The sequence below is a fragment of the Drosophila takahashii genome, chromosome 2L (assembly GCF_030179915.1).
Source record: "Drosophila takahashii strain IR98-3 E-12201 chromosome 2L, DtakHiC1v2, whole genome shotgun sequence".
Lineage (NCBI taxonomy): Eukaryota > Metazoa > Arthropoda > Insecta > Diptera > Drosophilidae > Drosophila > Drosophila takahashii.
Window position 1 is genome coordinate 748,863 of NC_091678.1, and position 25,845 is coordinate 774,707.

Sequence of the window (25,845 nt, forward strand, 5' to 3'; positions counted from 1 at the left end):
ATAACAAAAAAAAGGCCGCTTATATTTGCTCAAAGATCAGATATAAAAATACAAATGATTACATTGTATTTCTATAAATACTTAAATTTAATCTTAATTTTAAAACAAAATTATTTCAAATTGCTGATATTTTTTGATTGCTTGAAAACTATATTTAAAAACAAGATTATCCCATATATGGTTATTAATTTTTTAATCACAAAATATCCAATTGTTTGACGTGCTTATTACGGTGACGTTTTTCGATTCGGCTCATATCAGCTTGCAATTGCTCTTAGGCTTGTTTGAGTTCCGCCGGCTTCCTGGAAACGCTTCTGATTTCATAGCTGAGGAGAGTACGCTTTTGGGCAAGTGATTCATGCCGATCCGATCCAATCCGATGGTCCGCTCTCTTTCTCTTTTTCGCTGGCGCCGGCAGATATGCCGATCCAAATCCATATCGCTGTTTATATTTGTTTTGATGTGACGTCCATACGTCACTTGAACCCACCGTTCATTTTTTTACGGAAAGCTTTTACTAGGGCGTCTTATATCGTATCGTATATAGTTCATTCATAAACTGATAGCTGTGAGTAATGTGGCGAAATACTTCCATATATGTATATTCCCCATTCAGCTTTGTTTGAGAACTTTGAACGTTGTTACGGTGTTACAGGTTCATTTACATTAAGGGTGCTTTCCCCTAGGGCGTAATACCAACAAGTAGTCATGTTATTATATCATATTATTCGCTGAATTATTGCATGTTCGAGGTGTACATATCTCGCGAAGCACCTCTCACAGTCCACCAGAAGAAACCGATTGCTTCCGCAAGGAATTGTTCCCCAGAGAACATTTCCCTGCCGAAGTATCCGGTTTAGTTCTGGTGGACTGTTAGGAGTACCGTCGCGAGAGATGTACTCCGAAAACATGCCATATATCATGACAATTTATGAGTTATTAATTAATCAGTAATTCTTAGTTATAAGTAGGGGAAATCTCTCTGCTGCAAATTCGAGGTGTACACATCTCGCGAAGCACCTATTACAGTCCACCAGAAAACATGGACTGTTCCCGCCAGTAAGTGTTCCACAGAGAACATTTCCCTGAAGGAACATTTCATGTAGTTCTGGTGGACTGTGAGAAGTACCGTCGTGAGAGGTGTACTCCGAAAACGTGCCTCAGAGTATTATAGTTTATACATTCAGTTATTCTTAGTTATAATAACCGACTCTTACCGACTTAATCAGTAATTCTTTGTTATAAGTAGGGGAAATCCCTCTGCTGCAAATTCGTGGTGTACACATCTCGCGAAGCACCTATTACAGTCCACCAGAAAACATGGACTATTCCCGACAGTAAGTGTTCCACAGAGAACATTTCCCTGCTGGAACATTTCATGTAGTTCTGGTGGACTGTGAGAAGTACCGTCGTGAGAGGTGTACTCCGAAAACTTGCCTCAGATTATTATAGTTTATATATTCAGTTATTCTTAGTTATAATAACCGACTCTTGCCAGTTGAAATGCCTCTAGTAATGGGAATATATCGGCTTATAAGGAACTTCAGCTGAGATCTCAGGCTTTCTGGACTATTCCTTTTTCTTCATTAGCTAATATTGTACCTTTTCATGGCGTTTGCTTAGCTTATTTACACTTTACACCGCCTCTGCGGAATAAACAGGGCCGTGACTAGTTCTGCATCGCTCGCAGATTGAATCATCTAATGCAGCTCCTCGGTGATCTCCTCGTCATCGGCCTCGTCATCGTCACTGGTCGTCATGGCAGAGGTGCTGCTCATTCCAGTGGCGGCAGTGCCGCTGGTGGAGGCGGTCACCTGGCGTCCCGAATTCCAGATGAGATCAAAGTCCAAGTCGCATTCCTGGGCAATTCTGTGCACAATGCCGCGATCTAAAAGTCCCGAGGAGCTCCATGTGTTGTCCTTGACGGCCAGTTGCTTCAATGCCTTTCCCGCCTCGGAATAATCCTTGGCGTAGACCAGTGCCCGAACCAGCATGGACAGGATGTGGGCATGACGAATGGGCGGCAGTTCCGGTTTAACTGGAATGGAATATATATCATAAGAATTGATGATAAATTAATAATAAGTTACAAGTAATAATTGTTTCCCAAAAACCTAAAGAAATCAGTGGGTTTTTGGGAAACAATTCAAAAGAATATTTTAAGCTATGTATTTTGGGCATATTGTAGCAAGTAACAAAAAAGTTAATTAATTTTTAGATATTTAACTAGAATGGAAAGAATTATTCGTAAGAACTTATGATACATTAATAATAAATTACAAATAATAAGTGTATCCCAAAAACCCAAAGTAATCAGTGGGTTTTAGGGAACCATTGCAAAAGAATTATATTTTAAGCTATATTTGGCATATTGTATTTGAAAAATGTTAGCAAGTAATTCATTTTTAGATATTGAATAAAATAAACTTAAAATATCTTTAAAATAATTACAAGATTTGAAATCCCTTGCTTAAGCAGTTAGTCATTTTGAATTCAAAAGAATAACATTTGAAGCTATATTTTTAACTAAGAAAGTAACTAAAAAGTTAATACATTTTTAGGTTTTGAAGAATATAATTAAAATTAAAATATTTTTAAAATAAATATTAGATGTAAAATCCCTTGCATAAGCAGTTATTTTGAACATGTGTACAAAATTGAAACTAATTGATTTAAAGCTTTTTGAGTTGGAATGTCTTAAGTGTTGTAGGAAATAGATTTCAGTACAATCTAAACAAATACAAATAATGTTATTATAGGGGAGCACCGACTTACTTAGCATGCTGCGGCAGGATCCAATGACCATTTGGTGATCGCCTTCCCGCAACGCCTGCTGGATCTCCAGGATCGCCTTGACATCCGCCACCGTTCGCTGCAGGTTGTTGTAGACGTGCTGGGCGTGGCTGAGCCTCTCCAGACACTTTGAGGCCTCCTGCATGGCGGTCAGGGCCTTGCCGTAGTCCTGGAACTCCTCGATCTCGATCTGGGCACAGATGGCGTAGAAGTTGGCCAGCGAATCGAAGGCCTGCCCCTTGGTATAGAAGGTCACGATGTGCTTGAGCACCTGGGCATCCGACTGCCAGTCCAACGCCTGCAGATAGTTGGCTGCCATGATGTAGACCTCGCGTTGCCTGGACATATTGGCGAAGAATATGATCTTGTCCGTGTTGCCCGACTTCAGGAGACTCTTCATGGCGCGAATTTTATCGCCCGCCTGGGTGAACTTCTTGGTGGCACTGTGGTAGTCGCCCTGCTGCTGCAGCAACTCACCCAACTGCACGAGGATGTGGACGCGCGTCGCCTCCTCGAACTCGCCCTTCTCCGGGGTGAGCATCTCGGCCAGCTCCTCGGTCACCGGCACGCCCTTCTCCAGGCAAATGCCCAACGATCGCTCCAGATGCCTGGTCTTGGCCAGCAGATGCACCGCCTTCTGGAACTGCTCGATGCTGCAGAAGAAGTCCGCACAGCGGTTGATCAACTCGGCATCCGACTCGGGCACCAGATCGGAGGCAATGATCTCCAGGATCTCCGGCTGCTGGGACTCGAAGGCCATCTCCAGCGCCTTGTGGAGCATCCCGGCCCGGTGGTAGAGCTCCACGGCGTGCTTGAAGTTGCCGCACTCCTCGAAGTAGGCGGCTGCTATGGCCTTGTCCCGCTGCCTCGACGAACTGGCCACCGTCCACAGCTCCTCCTGGAAGTCGTTCTCCTTGCAGATGCGGATGGCGTTGCTGAAGGTCTGGGCGCGCGTGAAGAACATGATGGCCTCCTGGAACTTGCCCACGTTCTCGTAGTGCCGCGCCAGGTGATAGCAGGCCGCCCGATCTCCCGACTGCCTGGCAATCGCGTCCGCCTTGGAGATCTTGCCCAGGTAGCAGAGGATCTTGACCTGGAGAAAGAAGAGGGGTTTAATATTGTAATCTTTAAACAGAATTGATATGAAATAGGATAATTTCTACCTTGTGTCATATCAATAAAAAGCGGATATGATTTATCCCAAACTAAAGATTCAACATGATATTTAATCAGATTAAAAGAATACCAATTTTGGTATTTTTTTATCAAATAATGTAAAAAGGATTAATATAATCTTTATTCATATCAAAATGATATGAATAACTTCATTTCTACCTTATTTAGTATTTTTTGCACAGAAAATGTAAATAAGATTAATCATTATAATATAATCATTTTGATATGATCTTTGAACTTTAGAAAATATTAAGTTGGCCAGCACATATCAATCTGATCTCTTATCGTTCCTTTTTCTGTTCAAGTTACTCTTATAGGTCTCACCTGCGAGAACCAATCCTCCGCCTTGTGATAGACCGCCAGGGCGGCGTCCATGTCCCCGGAGCTCTCGATGTACTGGCCCCACCACTTGAGCAGCTTGGGATCGCTGGTGGTCTGGATGTAGCGCTTCATGGCCGCCGGATTTTCGAGCAGCAGCTGCGTGATATTCTGCGCCGGATTCTGGGTCTTTTCAAAGTACTCCAGAGCTCCCTTGATATCGCCCCTTTCCCGCAGCTCCTGGGCCTTCTGGTAGTAGGTGTGCTTCAAGTGGATCCGATCCTCCGTCTCGGCCAGCTGTAGTGCCTCCTCCAGATGACCAATGGACTGGAGAAGCTTGTTGAGCAAATCGAAGCGCTTGCAGCGGCGATACAGATCCTTGGCCTCCTCGATCATCCCCAGTTCAATGGCCAGAACGGCCACCTTGGCCTCCGTTTCCAGGTCGTCATCCTCGATGGCCTGCCGCAGAGCACGAACGGATCGGGCCTGCTCCAAGTGGCCCATGCACACCTTGGCCACGTCCAGGCGATTCGTGTGCACGCACATCTTGGCCAGATTGGTCCAGATCACCTTCGATTGAATGGATCGAATGCTGCGGTAGGCCAGATCCATGTTTCCCTCGGCCACATAGAGACTGAAGTTCAGGACCTGCTTCCTGGTAACCGGATCGCATTGCTGCAGATCCACAAAGTCCTGAAGGGGTTGCTCCTCCATCGCATTGATCTTCAGGCGGATCACGTTGGGCACGCAGAGATTGAGCAGCTGGGAGCCCGGACTCATGGGCTGCGATTCCAGAACATTGAGGCTTCCCTTCTCCGAGTAAAATAAAAGCAAGATCTTTGACTGAACAAAGTGACTGGGTTGGGAGTTCTTCTGGGGTGGAGAGTTCTTCTGCATCATCGACTTGACCTCCACTGCCAGGAGTCGCGGCTCCTCGGCATCCCAGAAGATCCTCACCGGCAGGCTAGATGAAGAGATGTCCTTTTTAGAACTTAGAGTCGCCTCCTCCTCGAGGAAACCATATTCAAAGAGGTTGTTGCGCTCAAAATCCCAGCAGAATAGTCCAGATATGGGGGTGAAATTGCTGCTGGCTATCACCATTGCCAAATGGCTTCCCAAGCTGTTACACTTGACCAGGATGAACTCCCCGAAGTCATCAAAGATGTCATGTCCCGATTTGCTGGGAAACAGCAACTTGGGATCGTGTCGGGAAACATCGTAGGCCTTCACATAGCCATTCATGGTGAAAACCGAGAGATAGCAGCCACTCAAATCCATTCCGATGATCTTTCCTTCAATGTCGCTGGGTTGTATCCTATGGAGCACCACTCCACCCACGGAGTAGACCATGATATCGCTGCTGGCGAGGCAGAATATGTTCTGGTTATAGAGATCCAGGGACAGGCATTCAGCGGGAAAGGTCTGGAGGAGCTTCACACTCAAAGGAGTCGCTGTAGGAGTTTCCGTTGTGGGTGGAGCACTGCTCTCCACCGTTTCCAGTATCTCGTCGAACTCATCCAGGCTCTTCTCCACCTTCTGGAGGCTGTAGGATGAAATGCTCCTGCCGTTGCTCATCACCAGACTCAGATCGTTTAAGGCCATCGCGGTGACTGGGAACTCTGACTGCACAGTGGTCTCCCTGCCGCTGCAGTGCGTCAACTGCACCGATTTGGCCGATCTCTGGACAGCCCAGAGATCCCTCGTATGAACAGCCAGCAGAGGCTGCTCCTTCAGCATATAGACATTGGACAGGCAGTTGACCAGCATGCAGGGCTTGGCCAGCTCATTAAATCCCCACTCGCAGCTCCGGATGGCTCCGCGCACAGAGGATACATTGGTCAGCTGCCAGGCATCCTCGGGAGCACTCACCAGTCGGCTGCTGCTCCTCTTCCAGGTGAAGAGATTCCCCTGCGAGCTGCCGGCACACAGAGTCTGAGCAGTGGAACTGTAGGCCAGGCAGGTGAAGATCTCCCCATTCAGTTGGCCATACTTCGGCGTCTTGCGGGGCACACTGCTGCTCTCGCTGCTGTCGTGGCTGAAGAATTGGTTCGAGGAGGACATGGTGCCATTGCTCAAACTGGTCAGGGATGAGCCTATATGGTTGTTGCTCGGCAGATCCATTTTCAACAGGTAATTGTCACTCCTCTCGATGTCCCAAATGCGCACGAACAGATCGCCTGTGATGATGGCCAGGGAGTTTCCGGACCAGGCGATGCCTCCATGTCGTCCTCCGCCCCTTCCGCTCATCTTCACTCTGTCCAGTTCCGTGAGAATCCCAGTGGATTCCACTAAAAATAGGGTGACTGTGAGGTCCTCCATCAGGCAAATGACAGCGTCCCTTTAGAAAAAGGTAGGGTTTGATAGGGTTTGCACCTCATATTCTAGGTATAGTTTGAAAAATATCGAAATTATCGATATTTCCGATGAATTTTCTTTGAAACATCAATTATAGATACGATATTTTTAAAATATCGAAAATATTCATGAACATGATGATATTGTTAAAATACCGAAAATATTCTTGAAAACATCGATATTATAGATATGATATTGTTAAAATATCAAAAATATTCCTGAAAACCTCGATTATATATATATGATATTGTTAAAATATCGAAAATATCTTTGAAAACATCGAAATTATCGATACAATATTGTGAAAATATCGTTATTTTTCTATCCGTATTCTAAGGACTTACTTTTTTGGGTGCCACAACATCTGGACAATGGGCGGCAGGGAGCCGCACTTCATCACCTCGACGCAGGCGCCTCCCTGGTTGATGTAGTAGACCACTCCACCCTGGGTGCAGGCGTAGAAGCAGTGGTTGTCCCGCACTCCCGAGTGCGTCATGCTGCGCGCTGCCGTCCGCGGCCTCCAGTTGGTCAGGGTGTCCAGGGCATTCTCGTCGCCGGCCACCGCCGCCTTGGCCAAACTGGCCATCTCCTCGCGCACCTCGCTCTCCACGGTGCGCCGGAAACAGATGAGCAGCAGCACCTCGCGCAGATCGTGCGAGAACATTGTCAGGAACTGGTACTGACCGTCGCAGCGCCATCCGGTAACCAGACCCATCGCATCCGCCGTGACCATCCTGCCGCCCTGCTCGCTGAACTGCAGCAGGACAATGGCCGCCTTGTGCGGAGCATTCACGCTGGCGAACTCCCGGTGGCCGGCGAACCACACGTGGATGTCGCCGTGCTCCCAGCCACTGGCCAGGAGCGCCTTCTCCGGATGCCAGCACAGCGCAGTTGCCTGCGAGGTGGCGTGCACCGGATAGGTTACATCGCGCTGCGGTTCACCCTGGAAAATGTGATAGACTATAGAACTACTCAAATTTGTATACCAAGAAATATTAATAAGGAATATTAAGGAATTGTTTTAGGTATTTAGCAATTTTCATATTTAATATTTTAATTAGTAGTAATTACCCTGACCAAAGGTCCTTTAAAACTAAAACTTTATGAACAGAATTTTTTTCACGTCACTTTTATTTGCCATACTTGATTTTGATTAGACACTCCACCTGTCACTTTTGTACGATTATAATTTCTAAGGTAACTTGTTCCCTAGTTGTTCACATTTATTTGTAAAACATTTAAGTGTACAAAATGTTATAGATTTGTTGTTTGCGACAAATTTGTATTGTTTGTTCAAGCGCTTTATTTCACTTTTTATTGTTTAATATTATAATTAGTACTTCTCCGTACCAAAGCACTTTTGAAACTAATTCTCTCTATACGAAATTGTATTAAGAAAACTTCACCTGTCATTTCCATATGATACTAACTTCAATAGTAACTTGATTCCAATTCTAAAATATGGTTGGAGTATTAATCACTTGATTGTTTTAGGTATTTAGCAATATTCCTATTTAATAGTTATATTAATAAGAGAGTAGTAATTACCTCTACCGAAAGTCCTTTGAAACTAAAACTTTCTGAACAGAATTTGTTTCACGTCACTTTTAGTTGTCATTCTGGATTTTAATTAAACACTCTACCTGTCACTTTTGTACGATTTTAATTTGTAAGGTAAATTGTTCCCTAGTTGTTCACATTTATTTGTAAAACATTTAAGTGTACAAAATGTTATAGATTTGTTGTTTGTGACAAATTTTTATTGTTTGTTCGAGGTCTTTATTTCACTTTTTATTGTTTAATATTTGATTTAGTAATTAGTACTTGTCCTGACCAAAGAACCTTTGAAACTAATTCTCTTTATACGGAATTTCGTTAAAAAACTTTTCACCTGTCATTTTCGTATGATACTAATTTCAAAGGTAACTTGATTGCAATTCAATTTAATTTCTTTTTTTGTAATGCCATTTAAATGATTTTAGCTTGAGACTAGAAAACTGATGATGTGTAGGTATATGGAGTTTTGCTTAGGGTATTTTTCACTTTTAATTAATATTAATATTGTATTGTGTTTATTTTTTGTGGCTTTCATATTTTTATTATATTAGGCTGTAGAACTTACCTCAACCAAAGGCACTTTAAAACTGGTTATTTCTATAGAGAGTTTCGTTTAGGCCACTTTTTATCATATCATTACGACTTTTTTTACACTTTTGATTATTGTAAAAGTGTTAGTGTAAAAGACTTGTAAACTTTATATTTTTTAATGTAGTTACCACTTTTTATATTCGTATGCACTTTGCAATTTATTATATTTTTAATATTTAGTTACGGAGTAGGTCTTACCTCGACCAAAGGCCTATTGCAACTAAATCTCTCTGGACAGGACATCGTTAACGAAAACTTTTACCTGTCAATTCGGACGATTTTTTTTGTTGTCAAAGGTAGTTTGATCTAAATATTTATTTTTTTCAGAAACCCTAAAAAAGAGTTGTTACATACTTTTTTTTTAAAGGCCTTCTGGAATTTTCTATTATTTTGTTTACTAGTTTGCTTTAATTTAAATGTTACATGGAATTTAAAGTATGTTTTTCCTAATTTGGCAAACTTGGTTAAAGTAATAATAAAGTAATATTTAATTTATAAATACATATATAGTACATCGTGCTTAGTACCTATTTTTGTGTGAATCTGTTATGGAAGGTATTCCGCCGATATAAAAACTCACCGTATCCGCAAATATGGTAACGGAACCGCCTCTTTCGGGACTGAAAGAGGCCACTGCGAATAGGGGCTCACTGGGATGCCAACTGCTGATGGTGCTAACTGCATCCGAGTCCAGAAACTCTATTTTCGTGTCGAAATACAGTGTCATCTTAATGGTCCTTTTCTGCAATGAAACTGAACTTTTCCGGCAGGAACCAAAACACAGTGAAAATTTGTTTCCTTAGCAACGGTTGCCTTGGTTGCTCCAAAATAAAGGCGACAGCCGGCATTTGGTGTATTTTCAGGCACCTGAGGAATACAAAAGAGTGTAAATAAATAAAGCAGTTTCATTTCACCATAAATTCGTTGGGCAACAAATCTATTTATTTGCTTTATGAGTACTAAACTTATCAAGGCAGAGATAAATATACAGTTTCAATTGCTATTAAGTCCACTTTACGTTATTTCGTAGAAAACAAAATCATCTGTACTTTCTGAAGAATAAATTCCAATTGCAGGTCGTAAACAACAAATAAAAGAATTACCTTTCAGATGGAAATTTCTTACTTTTGAATGTTAACGGTTTTTGTCATACGTGCTAATCCACAGGGTGATTCGGGCACTTTAAAAATTCCAAAATATCGAATATTATTACGATATTCACATTATTTTAAATCAAATTTAAACACTTTTAAACATTAGTTAACAATAATTCCAAGCCCATTACATCATACTAGCTTTGATAATTATTTTTGTAGTCCCCTTCTACGCATGTGACTCTCTTAACAATTAAGGTAATGAGTGTTGAGAAAGTCTACCTTTCCAAAGCCAAAAAAAAACCGGAAAAACAACCCTAAAAAATAGCTACAAAATAAAAGTTAAATAAAAATGTTCAACTTGTATTAAATGTTCCACATATAAGGACAGGAATAAGTATAATACAAATAATATTAAATAAATAATAATAAAATATAAATAATACGCACAGTGGTTTTTAGTTTACTAAATTATTTTATTTAAACTGAACTTAAAAATTTAGCTTGAAAAGTGCTAAACGGTCCCCCCTTATCTTACGCACACAATCGCACATCGCGTATTCGCCCCGTGAACACGCAATACTCGTGCAGTCGAATGAAATCAGCGGCAAACAAAACGGGCAAAGCAGAACGCTCCCCGATATTGCGATTCATTTGCAGTGCAAACTCCGAAAATGGCTGATCGTCCGTGTGCTGGAAACATTCTCCGTATCGCCGGTGCGGTAATCCTCCCGAATCTGGGTGGGATCTACAATGGGCGGCTGACCAGGAAGCACCTGGAGAGCTGGTACTCCAAGCTCAAGTTCCCCTCCTTCAAGCCGCCCAATGCTGTGTTTGCTCCGATGTGGATCTCCCTGTACGCGGGAATGGGCTATGGATCCTATCTGGTTTGGCGCGACGGCGGAGGATTCTCGGGGGAGGCGGCCAGGCTGCCCCTCATCGCCTACGGAACCCAATTGGCCCTCAATTGGGCCTGGACGCCCATCTTCTTCGGGCAGCACAATATCAAGGGCGTGAGTACCCGGTGATATCATCGTTACAAGTTATATACCTATATCTAATCCACTTCCATCCATCAGGGGCTTATTGACATAGTCGCACTCACTGGCGCCGCTGGAATTTGTGGGGTTCTGTTCTACAAGGTTAACAAGACCGCCGGATTGCTCTTTGTACCCTACCTCGCCTGGCTGGGATTCGCCACCGCCCTCAACTACTCCATTTGGAAGCTGAATCCCGAGGAGAAGAAGCCCCTGGAGGAGGAGAAGCCCTCGGGCAGTGGTCATGCCAAGGCCAATTAGGCCGGAAGGCCGAAATCCCATAGTTTTAAGTTTGTTTCGCACAATATGTCATGGGCTTTAGAACTTATCGAACCAGGGCTACGAAGTTGGATAAGATATCGTTATAAAGTGCCTGAAAATGAGCGGTAAATTCAAAGAATGTTATCATCAATGGAAGAATTCCAAATTATATGTATGCTATGTGTTACTTAAAAAATCTAAATTATTTAATACTTCCTCCAAGAAGTTATAGAACAAATCATAGGGGAATTTACAATAAAAATAAAAAGGTTCCAATACGACCTTAAAATTAGTATTCCATTACCACAAATTTAAAATTTAATATATTTCATTAGATTTAAAATAAAATAACAGTTTTTGTAAATTATAATTTTATTGAAAAAAGTAAAGGGCACAAATTATCAAAAAACTGTTAGTACCTGGTATTAAAAGAGAGAGATTAACAAAGTCGAAAAGAGAGTCTGAAAATGCGCGCAAGTTCGAAATGCAAGGGAGCCGATTGAAAAAGAGATGAGAAAGGGGATCAATTGGGGCCTCCAGGGGCGGCAGAGGGATTGGGATTGGGATTGGGAGGGGTTCCCGCCTTCGGGGTGGCGGGTTTCGGGGAGCCTCCCGCCTTTGGAGAGGGCGTGGCCTTCGGGGAGTTCGCCGCCGGCTTCTGCTGTCCTCCAGTTGGTCCCGTTTGCTTGGGAGGAGAAGCCTTGTTGGCTGGTTTTCCCTGCTGTTGCTGTTGATTTGGTGCCTTTGGGGCTGCATTAGCTGGTTTCCCTGCCGGCTGAGCTGGCTTCGGAGCCACAGCTGGCTTGGCAGTGGCATTGGCATTGGGTGGCTGCTTCTGCTGCGGCTTGTTTCCTCCTGCTCCAGCTGCTCCTGCTCCTCCTGGTGGCTGCTTCTGCGCCTGCTGTGGTTTATTTTGAGCCGGTTGCTGCTGCTGCTTTGGCTTCGGTCCTCCTGCCTCCTGTTTCTTCGGGGCCTGGGCAGCAGGAGCCTGTTTCTGGGGCGGAGTAACTGCTGCAGGCGACGGCGGAGTGACTGCAGCGGGAGATGGTGGAGTCACAGCAGCTGCAGAAGGTGGCACAGAGGTGGGAGTCGAGGGCGGAGTGGAGGGAGCCAAGGGGGATGGCGCCTCGGCAGGAGTGGCCGGAGCGGGAACTGATGGCGTCTCTGGTTTGGCAGCCTGATCCTGTGGCTTCGGTGGTGCCTGAGTAATCTGCGCGTTGGAAACTTCCGGTGCTGGCGCCTTGATAGCTTCTGGAGCTGGCGGAGTAACCTGTTTGGCTGGCGGAGGAGTCTTCTGCTTTGGTTTCTCCGTTGCAATGGGCTTATCCTGGGTGTTCTTGGGAGGTGAGGGTTGTTTGGGAGCACTCTTTGGTGGTGAATCCTGTTTGGTAGCACTCTTTGGAGGAGAATCCTGTTTGGGAGCACTCTTGGTAGGCTCAGCAGTGGCCACAGGTGCAGCTGGAGGCGTCGTTGGCTCCAACTTGGCTGGAGGAGGCGACTCCTTTTTCTGTTCTTCAATTTTAGGAGCCGCTGCCACTTCAACGGCTGGTTTCTCTGGAGGATTGGCCTGCTTAGGTGGCTCGGAGGCCACGATCTGAGCTAGAGTCTGGACGGCCGGTGGAGTGGCCGCCTTTCCTGGCGTCTCCTTCGCCGGTTCGGGCTTTGGCTCCTCTGGTTTAACCTCAATCTTCGGTTGCTCCACCTTCGTTTCAGTGGGTTTTAATTGGGTGTTCTGATCCACTTGTTGTCCAGTTGGTTTTGGCTGTTCCACCTTTGGTTCAATGACTTTGGGCTGCTCAATCTGCTTGGGTTTCTCAGTCGGTTTGGGTGACTCAACTTTCTGCTCAGCGGGCTTGGCCTGCTCCACTTTTGGTTCCACCGCCTTGGTTTCAATCTTCTGGTCAACAGGTTTGATTTGTTCCTTCTTTGCCTCTACCGCTGGCTTTGGAAGAGCCTGATTGGGAGGTTCCTGCTGTGGAAGTTCCTGCTTTGCCTGTTCTTGCTTTGCCTGTTCTTGCTTTTTAGGTTCCTGCTTTTGCTGTTCTTGCTTTTTAGGTTCCTGCTTTGGCTGTTCTTGCTTTTTGGGTTCCTGCTTAGGAAGATCCTGCTTTGGCTGTTCTTGCTTTGGAAGTTCCTGCTTTGGCTGTTCTTGCTTTATAGCTTCCTGCTTTGCCTGTTCTTGCTTTTTGGGTTCCTGCCTGGGAGCTTCCTGCTTGGGAGCCTCCGCAGCTTGTGTCTTTTCCTTGTTGGCCTGAGGAGCTGGCTGAGGAGCCTTGGCCTGATCCTTGTTCTTATTTCCCTTATCAGCCTTATCCTTGTTGCCCTGCTGACCCTTCTTATTCTCCTGCTTCTCCTTGGGTTTCTCCGGTGCTTTCTGCGGCTGCTTTTGGTCCTTCTTCGGCTGTTGCTTATCCTTTGGCTTGCTATCCACCGAATCCTTGGGTGCCTGCTCCGCCGGTTTGCTGGTGGCCTCCACCTTGGCCACCTCATCGAAGTCGCCGACGAGCTGCGGCACATCGTCATCCTCCTCGGCGGGAATGGGGCCTTCTCCCGTTGCTCCACCCTTCTGATTGTTCATGGCATTGGCGTACATGCGCAGCTGGACGACCGTTTCCTGGCCCAACTGGGGCAGGATGTCGGGCAGCATCTCCACGACCTTCCTGGTCTCCCCGTGACCCGTGACGGCGAAGGTGTTGGCCGAAAGGGAGGCCTGCGCCTTGGGGTTATTGAAGTGAATCACGGTCAGGTCGTCCTTGATGATGTTCACCTCTTCGATGCCCGGGATCGTGCTGACCGAGAGCTTCTTCAGGGAGCTCTGCAGCTTCTTGTCATCGGTGGCCGCCGTCTGGTGCATGACCTTCTTCTTGCGCCGCGGAGTGCCCTTCCCCCCGATCCTCACCTGGGCCTGCAGGCGCTTCAGCTTCTCCACATTCATCTTGCAATCTGTGAGTAGATTTATTACTATTATATATTACATAAAATACCATATATATAACCAAGTCACCTTACTCTTTCAGCCAGCTATAGAGACAGACGATGTGCAACTCCACGGGCGAAATCACGAATGCAGTGATTTCAGTAGAACCCAACCAATCCACCGAATCCCACGTAGAAGCAGCGCTGCTTTTATTAATATATCTGGCGGCTTGCTCTTTTTTTTTGCGAATTTTTGTGTGTTTTCGCAGGCGAATCGGGGAGAAAACAAGAAAAATGTCGCCCCAGTGCTTAAAAATAGCTCCAATAGCCGATGCTCTTCAGTTTTAGTTTATGTGGAAAACAGAAAACGGAATACGGATTCTCGGCATGAGGCGACTGAACCAAGCGGCTGTTGAACCGCAGACGCCTCTCGGGATGGAAAGCGATGGGATGGGATGGGAATAGTTATAGGATGGGATGCTATAGGATGGGTCCCCAAAATAGACCGCGAACTTTTCTCACTGCCAGTTTCGCTCGCAGAATCAGAATCACCCGCAATGCGGGATGTTTTTGATAAGAGAGAACTATAGAAGAGAATATGCATTTTGTAATATGCGTATCTTCATTCAGCTGCAATTAATAATATTAACCATAGTTTCCTTTCATATCAGATTGCAAAATTATTTGTTTATATTATAATAAGTAAGTGCATTTAAATAAGGTTTAGACTTAAATCTATTTATGGTCACTTACATATTTTCCAATTCAGATATGATTAAATTAAACTTCTATTAGTTTTATCTTTCTTTCACTTATCGCCAAGATTATGTCGTGTTCCGGGTGATCCAGCATAGTAATTTTCTGAAATGGGTATAGCAATTAGAATCGGTATTAATAAAATAAAACAATGGTATAAAAACTAGTACAATATTAAAAATAATTGTTTACGACCTACTTTTGACATTTTAATTAAGATATTTACATAAAATTAACCTTCGCTCTTTTTATTATAATTATAGAAAGGATTATAAACTTGGAAACGATACAAACATTCCTTTCTACACACCCCTTTTTATTAATTTTAATTCAAATTGTTCGCGGTCGAGTCAAAACCGATAACTGTCTATCGCAAAGCTTAATTGTTATCAAAAGTTGTACGTGGTGACATTCATTCTAGTTATAGCTAAAATCTAGCTGTTAAATTATAAACTTTTTTAGCGTTAAATAAATTAAACTTTAAACTTAGTAGTTAATTGTTAGATGAAAGAAACATTGTAAAAAACCTAATAATTAAATAGGTTTTAAAAAATGTAATTATAAAGAAACTAACAAATTCTTTATATCACAACATGAAGAAAGCTCGCCAAAACGCGCCAAATTTATTAATAGCCAAAAGCTGGTCATCCCTGTAGAGGATCAGCAGGCGTGCGTTTGATTTGTTTTGATTTCGTTTCTCGTTGATTTGGTGTTCCGATGTTGCTCCGGAGATGTGTCCTGTTTCCGTTTCCCGCCGTGCGGCTGGTGCGTCGGCAGCTGCACCGCCGGCATGAGCACATCGTGCTGCATCCGGAGGTGCGGCAGGCGCTGCAGCTCCAGCAGCCGGTGGTGGCCCTGGAGTCCACGATCATCACCCACGGAATGCCGATGCCGGAGAACGTGCTCACGGCGCTGGCGGTGGAGGAGCAGGTGCGCGAGCAGGGAGCCATCCCGGCCACCATTGGCATCCTGGACGGGCGCATCAAGGTGGGCCTGACGCGCGAGGAGCTCACCACGCTGGCCAAGAAGCCGCGCGACCAGGTGATCAAGTGCTCCCGCCGGGATCTGCCCTTCGTGGTGTCCCGTCGGCAGAGCGGTGGCACCACGGTGGCCGCCACCATGCTGATTGCCCACCGCGTGGGCATCCGTGTGTTTGCCACCGGAGGAATTGGCGGCGTTCATCGGGATGGTCAGGAAACCTTTGACATTTCCGCCGATCTCACCGAGCTGGGACGCACGCCCGTGGCCGTCGTCTGCAGCGGCGTCAAGTCCATCCTGGACATCCCGCGCACCCTGGAGTACCTGGAAACGCAGGGCGTGTGCGTGGCCAGCTACGCGAGTCCCGGCGGCGTCTTTCCGGATTTCTACACGCGTGACAGTGGATGTAGGGTGCCCTATAACCTCCAGAGTGCCCAGGAGGCGGCGGAACTCTTACGCTCCTGGCGGGAACTGAAAATGGAGTCGGGTCTGCTGATAGGAGTTCCCATTCCCGAGGAGTTTGCCGCCGATAAAGCGAAGATAGAGGAGGCCATCCAGGTGGCGAGTGCCCAGGCCAAAGAACAGGGCATCTCCGGCAAGGAGGTGACTCCTTTCCTGCTCGCCGCCATTGCCAAGATCACCGAGGGCAGGAGCCTCCAGTCCAACATAGCTTTGATCAAGAACAATGCCAAAGTGGCGGCCCAAATTGCCGCTTCACTTAGTGAACAGTCCACAAAAACAGAGAATTTAGAACAAAAGAGGATCGATAAAAAACCCCTCGTTGTGGGAGCCTCCATTCTAGATCTCTCCTTCACCGTGGACGACCAGAAGCGCGACATGAAGCTGGATGGGGCCACCTATTCCGCGGTGGCCAAACAGGCGGCCGGCGGAGTGGGTCGCAACATCGCCGAGGGCATCTACAAGCTGTACGGCGACGTGAACCTCATCTCCGCCGTGGGCAACGACCAGATGGGACAGACGCTGCTCCAGCTGATGCCCAAAGCCCTGCAGCGGGGCCTCATCCTGGCCGACAGCCACAGCACCTCGCTGTGCTCGCTGATCTTCGACAAGTTCGGCGACTGCAAGCTCATCCTGGGCAACATGGAGATCCACCAGAGCATCACGCCCGAAACCCTGCAGGCGCACCACCAACTCTTCCGCGAGGCGCCGCTCATCGTCATGGACAGCAACATCTCGGAGCAGGCGATGGCCAGCATCCTGCAGCAGGCGCAAAAGTACAAGATTCCCGTGTTTTTCGAGCCCACCGATATGTTTATAGCGGGTAAACCGTTTAAACTGCTGCCGGAGCTCACGAAAAACATACGGCTGATTAAGCCCAATCTCCAGGAGCTCAAGACCATCACGGAAGCTATTACGGGGGAACATATCAAGTGGAATCCGGATACCAAGCTCCCGCAGTCGGAACTCCTCCAGCAGGCGAAGGGAATGATCAAGAAAATCGACTGCCACTTCAACTGCATCATTGCCACGCTGAGTGACCACGGCGTGCTCCTCAGCTATCGCCGGGATGCGGAAAACGATGCGAGGCTCCTCCTAGACGTGGGCAAATCCTCGGTGCCCCACTGCACCCGCTTCTATGCCGCTCCCATGGTCCACAACATTGTGAATGTCTCGGGAGCGGGCGATAGTTTCTGTGCGGGATTCATCACCGCTTTGCTGCGCGGTTGCAGCTTGGATGAGTGTGTCGCCGGAGGATTTGTGGCCGCCGAGAAGGCCCTGCAATCCGAGTCCGCCGTGCCCACTTCATACTACTCAAATCAGGAGTCCTTTGAGAGTCGCTACAAGCAAACTGCCAAGATCATCCAGCAGCAGAGCATTTAGATTGGTACGAAACAGAAGACGAAGGCATTTACTCAGGACCTTTATTTCTAAGTGTTTTCTTAAAGTGTACAAAACAAAGATGCGTCTCTAGTAGGCCCATCTAAAAAATGCAAAATAAACCAATTAATGTTGTTAAACTTTAAGTCTCTATTAGTATTACTTACAGCTTTATAACCTTGTCCTTGCCTCCGGAGGCAACTCGCGAGCCATCGGGCGCCCAGTCCACGCCAAACACCTCGTCCGCATGGCCAGGCAGCTCCTGCGCCAGCTTCTTGGTCTGCACACTCCAAACTGGAAGAAATAACCCATGAATATGCGTTAAAAAAAAAACAGATTTATAGTAGAGCCCTGCGTAAATCATTCAATTTTTGGTTCATCATAGTATGCCATGAAATTTCTAATTTGTTTAATTCAATTCTATGTGAAACAAATTGAATGTTTTCTAATTCATTTCGAATTGAATTAAGTAATGAATAATTTTTATGAATTTTTTGAATTTTTCAGATTTGTTTTGTGCTTTCTTTTGAGAACAAAAAGTGGAAAATTTTTAACAAATCAATGTTAACTGCTTAGTAAATAAAATTCAACAGATTTAATCACGAAATATTGGGCCTTTCTTTTGAAGAAAGAAATTGTCGTTTGAGTTCTTTCGGAATTCATGCCATTCATTAATTCAATTCTATTAAACTCAAAATTCAAATTCTTCAATTCTATTAAACTCAAAATTCTAATTAATTCATTCATGTAAAACAAAAAATTCAAAATAATTCATTGAATCTATTCATGCAGGGCTCTAATTTATATCTCACCCTTCAGCGTGGAATCCTTGCTGCCGGAGACAATCAAGCGGGAGTCCGCCGACCAGGCTAGCGTGTAAACGGCCTGCACATGACCCCGGAAGGTGGCCATGTACTGGCCATCGCTGGCCCTCCACAGACGCACCGACTTGTCGAAGGAAGCGGAGGCTATCAGCTTTACATCAGGCGAGTACTTCACATCGTTCACCACGTTCTGGTGGCCTGTCATGCGCTCCACGCACTTGTTCTGGTTGTTGCGCCACAAATATAGGGTGTTGTCATCGGAACAGGAAACCAGGGACTCTACCTCATCCGGGCAAACTGCCTGGTAGCGCTTCAGGGCGGACTGCTGCAGCTCCTCAGCTGGAAAATAAGCCATTTTATTAGTGCAAATGGATAAAAAGTCAGGGTTCGGAAAATAACACATTCTCTAAAAAACTTTTGTTATTAACATGTTAAATGTCAAAGTGTTAAGTTCAAAAAAGTTATTCACATGTGTGTAAAAAATTGTAGCTTACATTTGTTAGAAATATAAGTAACACACACAGTATATTTGTGTTATTTACACGACGTGCTTTTAACACAATGAGTTTTTGACATTAAAAAGTCAGAAATATATGCCTTGAAAAACACGTCGTCTTAATAACACATTTTGCAAAAAACACAAGTGAGCTGTTTGTGTTAACAATTATTTTTCACATTTTAACACTTTTGTTTTTGACACACATGTCAAAAACTTTGCTCACAATGTAAAATACAATCTAACATGCTTTTAACATGTGTGTTAAATTCCAAACCCTGTAAGAAATAAGGAAATCTTACTAGTCAGATTTAGGTGACCTTTAGAGCGATCCTTGACCGGCTGGAATGGACCCGTGCGCAGCACGTAGTCCGTGCTCAGCGCAATGTTGTTTACCCAGTGGGCGTGGCCGGAGAATGTGCGGCACAAGATGCCATCGGCCGAGCGCCACATCTTCACGGTGCGATCCTTGGAGGAGGTGTAGATGAGGCCCGCTCCGCCCCAGCGCACGGCGGTCACTGCGTTCGTGTGGCCTGCGATATTCATCAGGCACTGGCCCAGTTTCACGTCCCAAATCCGGCAGTCGCCGTCTCCACTGGCGGAGGCCAGCTTCCTGCACTCCGGATCGCGATGATACGGCTCCCAGGCGAGGCAGTTGATGTGCTTCCGGTGGCCGCTCAGGGGGCGACCCTTCTGCTGCCCCGTCTCCGGATCCCAGATGATTATGGAGCCAGCCTTGCAGCCGCTGGCCAGGCGCTGCCCATCCGGAGCCCAGGCCACGCAGAGAACCCACTGTTTGTGGCCGGAGCACGTGAAGTGCGGCGTCTCTGTGTTGAGATCCCACAGGCGCACAGTGGTGTCGCCACTCCCACTGGCCAGATGCGCTCCATCCGGGCTGAAGTTAAGGGAAACCACTGCCTCCGCGTGTCCCGGCATGGAACTCGTGCACCTGGTCACCGGACGCACCTTGAAAACCGCCTGTGGCTGGTACACTATGTCGATTACGTTCTCCGTGTCCACCGAGGCCAGGTCCAGGGTGTCCTCCAGGCTCTTCTTGATCTCATCCTCGCCCACGAAGAAGAGATACGGCGTGGCCTCCTCGTTTTTGAGCAGCGCATTGCAAATCAGGCCCAGTTGCTGGGTGGTAATCCCCGCCGGCAGGTCGATGGGCGGCCCCGCCTCCTCACCCGTGTCCGAAATGAGGCGCGCCTGTATCGTGTGGGGCGTGGCCGGGGGCTCTGCGTCCGCCTCCACCTGCATTTTCTGCTTTTTGGCCAACATCTTCGCGGCCGTTTGAATTAGTCTAAACAAAAATAAACACGTGCCGCGAGTTTTCTGTTAGTGGTGGGAAAACAGCTGGATAGCTATCGATTATTGCCCACTGTGCCGTGTCGTGACACGATTTTTTTTTGTAAATATATTTAGGTAGTTGTTAAAAAAATATTACACATTAATCTAAATTAAAAAAGGTAAGAAGAACCCCTAAATACAAATTAAAGGTCGACAAATTATCCGTAAATATAATATATATTTAGTTGCTGGGTGGTAATCCCATAATATATATTTACGGATAATTTGTTGATAATTTGTATTTACGGATAATGATTGATTTTTAGAAGCAGAATATTGTGAAAAATTGATGGATAACTCATTAAAATTGAATGAGTTCGTTCACAGAACTTAATTGTAGTTGCTAAATATATATAACACATTAATCAATATTAAAAAATGTAAAAAGAACCCCTTGAATTCAAGGTAAAGGTCAAAAAAATAAAAGCAGAATATTCAAAAAAAAAAAAATAAATAACTAATTAAAATCGGTTGAGTATGTATACGAAATTTGAATTAATTTTACAACTGTTTTAAAACTTGGCCCTTCTGGATCTCAAAGTAAAATCTAGCTATTTTTGTTGTTCGCCATATTTAGCTATTTCGATAATAGCTACTTACGTCGCCACTGTCGATCTATCGGAAAAGGTTCATCTCTATGATCGAAAGAATTTTCATGTACGCGTCTTGATAAAATTTGGTAAAAAATGGAAAATATTCCGCGAACACATGAAGGTGAGTGAAATTAACACATGCAATGGCTAACCACCCTCTAAGGGAACAGCGGAAAACTTGGTTTACCCACCGGGATCACCTAAACACTCGGAATCCAATCAACCGGTTCGGGCTCACCTGGCCATCATCTCTCTTATGAAAATCAATTATTTTCAACCGCTTTTCTTTTCCCCTGTCCCCCACAGACATCGAGGCACAGATCAGCGTGATCCAGGAGAAGAAGACGGAGTTGGCCAAGACCACAGCGGCGGCGGCGGGCGTGGGACTCCTGGACAGCGGTGGCTTCTTCGACAGCGACCTGTACGACGATGAGGCGGCCAAGGGGAAGGGTCGCTACGAGGGCTACAACACCTCCATTGCGGCCAACGATGCGGAGGAGGTGGACGAGGACGAGGAGGACGACGGGTTCCCGGTGCCCCAGAAGCGCACCACCTACACGGCGCCCACTTCGGTGCTGAAGGACGTGACGCAGGGCAAGGAGGATGTGGATCCCATGGCGGATCGCAGGCGTCCCACGATCGCCGATCGCGAGGATGAGTACCGCCAGAAGCGGCGGCGCATCATCATCTCGCCGGAGCGCGCGGATCCCTTTGCCGAGGGCGGCAAGACGCCGGATGTGGGCTCCCGCACCTACACGGACATCATGCGGGAGCAGATGCTCAAGGGAGAGGAGACCGAACTGCGGCGTAGGATCCTGGAGAAGACCAAAGAGGGCACTCTGGTCAAGAGCGCCACATCCTCTTCGTCTTCCTCTGCCAATGGGGAGTTGGCTGCCCCGAAGGATGGCGGCAGGAAGCGCGGGCGATGGGACCAAACGGTCAGCGACAGCTTTATCCCGGCCAAGGTGGCCACGCCCAGCAGCGCCGCCACGCCCACCTGGGAAGATGTGGGTATTTCTCAGGGTTCGGAATTTAACACACATGTTAAAAACATGCAAATTGTATTTTAAAGTGTGAGCAAAGTTTTTTACATGTGTGTCAAAAACAAAAGTGTTAAAATGTGAAAAATACCTTGTGTTTTTTACACAATGTGACTGACTTTTTAATGTCAAAAACTCATTGCGTTAAAAACACGTTGTGTAAAAAACATGTCGTGTAAATAACACAAATAAACTGTGTGTTATTTATGTTTCTAACATATGTAAGCTACAATTTTTTACACACATGTCAATAACTTTTTTTACAGAGTGTGTTATTTTCCGAACCCTGGTATTTCTCATAAGTAAGAAAGTATAAATATTAATTTTCCCTTTTATATTCCAACAGAAAACCCCCGGCGACCATCGTTGGGACGAGACTCCCGGCCACAAGGGCAGCGAGACACCAGGAGCCACTCCGGGACTGAATACCCGCATCTGGGACGCCACACCGGCTCACGCGATGACCCCGGGCCACGAGACACCGGGTCACGAGAAGTCTGCGCGGCGGAATCGCTGGGATGAGACACCGAAAACAGAGCGCGAGACTCCCGGACACAGCGGATGGGCCGAGACCCCGAAACCAGATCGTACGGGCAGCGGAGCCGGCGGCGTGGAGAGCATCTCCATTGAATCCACCCCAGGGGCCTCCAAACGTCGCTCGCGCTGGGATGAAACGCCCTCGAATGCGACGCCCGCGATTACGCCCACAAATGCGAGCGCCATGACACCGAGTATGACGCCCAGCATGACGCCACATGCGACTCCTGGCCATGCCACGCCCATGCTGACGCCAGGAGGCAGCACGCCCATCGGAGTGAAGGCCATGGCCATGGCTACACCATCTGCCGGAGCTCTGGCCGCCATGACGCCGGAGCAGCTGCAGGCGTATCGCTGGGAAAAGGAGATTGACGAGAGGAATAGGCCCTACACCGATGACGAACTCGACCAGATCTTTCCGCCTGGCTACAAGATTCTACCGCCGCCAGCGGGCTACGTGCCTTTGCGCACTCCTGGCAGGAAGCTAATGGCCACACCGACGCCCATTGCAGGCACTCCAGCCGGTTTCTTCATCCAGGTGGAGGATAAGAACGCCAAGTTCATGGACAACCAGCCAAAGGGGCAGAATCTGCCGTTCATGAAGCCCGAGGATGCGCAGTATTTCGACAAGCTGCTGGTGGATGTGAATGAGGATTCCCTGTCGCCGGAGGAGCTCAAGGAGCGCAAGATTATGAAGCTGCTGCTGACCATCAAGAATGGGTCGCCACCGATGAGAAAGTCAGCCTTAAGGCAGATTACTGATAAAGCGAGGGAATTCGGAGCAGGTCCGCTGTTCAATCAGATTCTCCCGCTGCTCATGTCGCCCACTTTGGAGGATCAGGAGCGGCATCTCTTAGTCAAGGTTATTGATCGAGTTCTCTATAAGCTGGATGATTTGGTTCGCCCCTATGTGCACAAGATTCTGGTGGTCATAGAACCGTTGCTCATCGATGAAGATCACTATGCGCGTATAGAAGGCAGGGAGATCATTTCGAACCTCGCCAAGGCTGCCGGTCTGGCCACCATGATCTCCACCATGCGACCGGATATCGACAACATTGATGAGTATGTGAGGAACACCACAGCTCGAGCCTTTGCCGTGGTGGCTTCCGCTTTGGGAATACCTTCCCTTCTGCCCTTTCTAAAAGCCGTTTGCAAATCGAAGAAATCGTGGCAGGCGCGGCACACGGGCATCAAGATTGTCCAGCAGATAGCCATCCTAATGGGATGTGCCATATTACCACATCTCAAGGCTCTCGTGGAGATTATAGAACATGGATTGGTGGACGAACAGCAGAAGGTGCGCACCATTACGGCCCTGGCCATTGCCGCTCTTGCAGAGGCAGCCACTCCATACGGCATTGAATCTTTTGACTCCGTACTGAAACCTTTGTGGAAGGGTATTCGCACCCATCGCGGAAAAGGTCTAGCTGCCTTCTTGAAAGCCATTGGTTATCTGATCCCCCTGATGGACGCCGAGTACGCCAATTACTACACCCGCGAGGTGATGCTGATCCTCATCCGCGAGTTCCAATCCCCCGACGAGGAAATGAAGAAGATTGTCCTAAAAGTAGTCAAGCAATGCTGCGCCACCGACGGCGTGGAGCCGCAGTACATTAAAGAGGAGATTCTGCCGCACTTCTTCAAGTTCTTCTGGAACCATCGCATGGCGCTGGACCGGCGAAACTACCGCCAGCTGGTGGACACCACCGTGGAGATAGCCAACAAGGTGGGCGCCTCGGAGATCATCAATCGCGTGGTGGATGATTTGAAGGACGAGAATGAACAGTACCGGAAAATGGTGATGGAGACGGTGGAGAAAATCATGGGAAATCTGGGAGCAGCGGACATTGATTCCCGCCTGGAAGAGCAGCTCATCGATGGGATACTGTACGCCTTCCAGGAGCAGACGACCGAGGATGTGGTGATGCTGAATGGCTTTGGAACCATTGTAAATCAGCTGGGCAAGCGAGTGAAACCCTATTTGCCGCAGATTTGCGGAACGATTTTGTGGCGATTGAACAACAAATCGGCGAAGGTGCGTCAGCAGGCGGCGGATTTGATCTCTAGAATCGCCGTGGTGATGAAGACCTGCCAGGAGGAGAAGCTAATGGGTCATTTGGGCGTGGTGCTCTACGAGTATCTGGGTGAGGAGTACCCCGAAGTGCTGGGCAGCATTTTAGGAGCCCTAAAAGCCATTGTAAACGTGATTGGCATGACCAAGATGACGCCGCCTATCAAGGATTTGCTGCCCCGACTCACTCCAATCCTGAAGAATCGTCACGAGAAGGTGCAGGAGAACTGCATCGATCTGGTGGGAAGGATTGCCGATCGAGGACCCGAGTATGTTTCCGCCCGCGAGTGGATGCGCATCTGCTTTGAGCTTTTAGAGCTGCTCAAGGCGCACAAGAAGGCGATTCGCAGGGCCACTGTCAACACCTTTGGCTACATAGCCAAGGCCATTGGTCCGCACGATGTGCTGGCCACTTTGTTGAATAACTTAAAGGTCCAGGAGCGCCAGAACCGCGTCTGCACCACGGTGGCCATTGCCATAGTGGCGGAGTCGTGTCGCCCCTTCACCGTGCTCCCTGCGCTGATGAACGAGTACCGAGTGCCGGAGTTGAATGTTCAAAATGGAGTGTTGAAATCGCTCTCTTTCCTCTTCGAATACATTGGAGAAATGGGCAAGGATTATATATACGCAGTGTGTCCCCTCCTGGAAGATGCCCTCATGGACAGAGATCTCGTGCACCGACAAACCGCCTGCTCCGCCATTAAGCACATGTCCCTGGGCGTCTATGGATTTGGCTGCGAGGATGCGCTGACGCATCTCCTCAACTACGTGTGGCCCAATATCTTTGAGACCTCGCCGCATCTCGTTCAGGCCTTCATGGATTCTGTGGATGGTTTGAGGGTTTCCCTGGGACCCATTAAGATCCTGCAATACACACTGCAGGGACTGTTTCATCCCGCTCGGAAAGTCCGCGACGTCTACTGGAAGATCTACAACTCTCTGTACATCGGAGGGCAGGACGCACTGATTGCCGGCTATCCGCGGATCACCAACGACCCGAAGAACCAGTACGAGCGGTACGAACTGGACTACACGCTCTAAGTTTTAATCGGCTAGCAGTAGGATTCTCTAAGATACAAATATATAAATCCAAACTATACGAAGAAGGGGTTTTTAAGTGATGGGAAATGATCTGAAAACAAGAAAGGAAGCTAGCTTCGGCCAACCAAAGCTTATACACTCAAAACAAATTTTTCAAAATCGCATAAAATTTACTTTTTTCTTAATTTTAGAAAATTTTCTGAATTTTATAAATTGTTT

The 25,845-nt window shown here is 46.9% G+C and overlaps 6 protein-coding genes across 8 annotated transcripts; 3 read left to right on the forward strand and 3 right to left on the reverse strand.

Moving 5' to 3' along the window:
- Positions 1-144: 144 nt before the first annotated feature.
- On the reverse strand, positions 145-9,532 carry rempA (intraflagellar transport protein rempA). 3 transcript variants are annotated; one of them, XM_017156066.3, is made up of 5 exons: positions 9,371-9,532; positions 6,987-7,585; positions 4,294-6,625; positions 2,776-3,886; positions 145-2,038 (listed from the first exon to the last, which is right to left on the reverse strand). In XM_017156066.3, the coding sequence occupies exons 1-5, from the start codon at positions 9,515-9,517 to the stop codon at positions 1,701-1,703; spliced, it is 4,527 nt and encodes a 1,508-aa protein (XP_017011555.2). In that variant the 5' UTR covers positions 9,518-9,532; the 3' UTR covers positions 145-1,700. The 3 variants fall into 3 exon arrangements, with proteins under 3 accessions (XP_017011555.2, XP_070070837.1, XP_070070839.1); XM_070214736.1 differs by lacking the exon at positions 9,371-9,532 and adding an exon at positions 8,765-8,982; XM_070214738.1 differs by lacking the exon at positions 9,371-9,532 and adding an exon at positions 8,191-8,488.
- Positions 9,533-10,468: 936 nt separating this feature from the next.
- Positions 10,469-11,465, forward strand: Tspo (Translocator protein). The gene is made up of 2 exons (XM_017156051.3): positions 10,469-10,897; positions 10,964-11,465. The coding sequence occupies exons 1-2, from the start codon at positions 10,559-10,561 to the stop codon at positions 11,180-11,182; spliced, it is 558 nt and encodes a 185-aa protein (XP_017011540.2). The 5' UTR covers positions 10,469-10,558; the 3' UTR covers positions 11,183-11,465.
- Positions 11,466-11,547: 82 nt separating this feature from the next.
- Positions 11,548-14,471, reverse strand: uncNacbeta (uncharacterized nascent polypeptide-associated complex beta subunit). The gene is made up of 3 exons (XM_044395026.2): positions 14,187-14,471; positions 13,389-14,125; positions 11,548-13,136 (listed from the first exon to the last, which is right to left on the reverse strand). The coding sequence occupies exons 2-3, from the start codon at positions 14,115-14,117 to the stop codon at positions 11,706-11,708; spliced, it is 2,160 nt and encodes a 719-aa protein (XP_044250961.1). The 5' UTR covers positions 14,118-14,125; positions 14,187-14,471; the 3' UTR covers positions 11,548-11,705.
- A 1,055-nt stretch (positions 14,472-15,526) lies between these two features.
- On the forward strand, positions 15,527-17,817 carry LOC108067133 (uncharacterized). The gene has a single exon (XM_017156022.3). The coding sequence runs from the start codon at positions 15,572-15,574 to the stop codon at positions 17,672-17,674; it is 2,103 nt and encodes a 700-aa protein (XP_017011511.2). The 5' UTR covers positions 15,527-15,571; the 3' UTR covers positions 17,675-17,817.
- Positions 17,698-20,339, reverse strand: Nle (notchless protein homolog 1). Its single transcript, XM_017156023.3, has 4 exons — positions 19,294-20,339; positions 18,484-18,834; positions 17,839-17,965; positions 17,698-17,774 (listed from the first exon to the last, which is right to left on the reverse strand). Exons 1-4 carry the CDS (start codon positions 20,270-20,272, stop codon positions 17,762-17,764), a joined length of 1,470 nt encoding a protein of 489 aa, XP_017011512.2. The 5' UTR covers positions 20,273-20,339; the 3' UTR covers positions 17,698-17,761.
- Positions 20,340-20,914: 575 nt separating this feature from the next.
- Sf3b1 (splicing factor 3b subunit 1) lies at positions 20,915-25,691 on the forward strand. The gene is made up of 3 exons (XM_017156021.3): positions 20,915-21,055; positions 21,241-21,941; positions 22,321-25,691. Exons 1-3 carry the CDS (start codon positions 21,028-21,030, stop codon positions 25,624-25,626), a joined length of 4,035 nt encoding a protein of 1,344 aa, XP_017011510.1. The 5' UTR covers positions 20,915-21,027; the 3' UTR covers positions 25,627-25,691.
- The last annotated feature ends 154 nt before the right edge of the window (positions 25,692-25,845 follow it).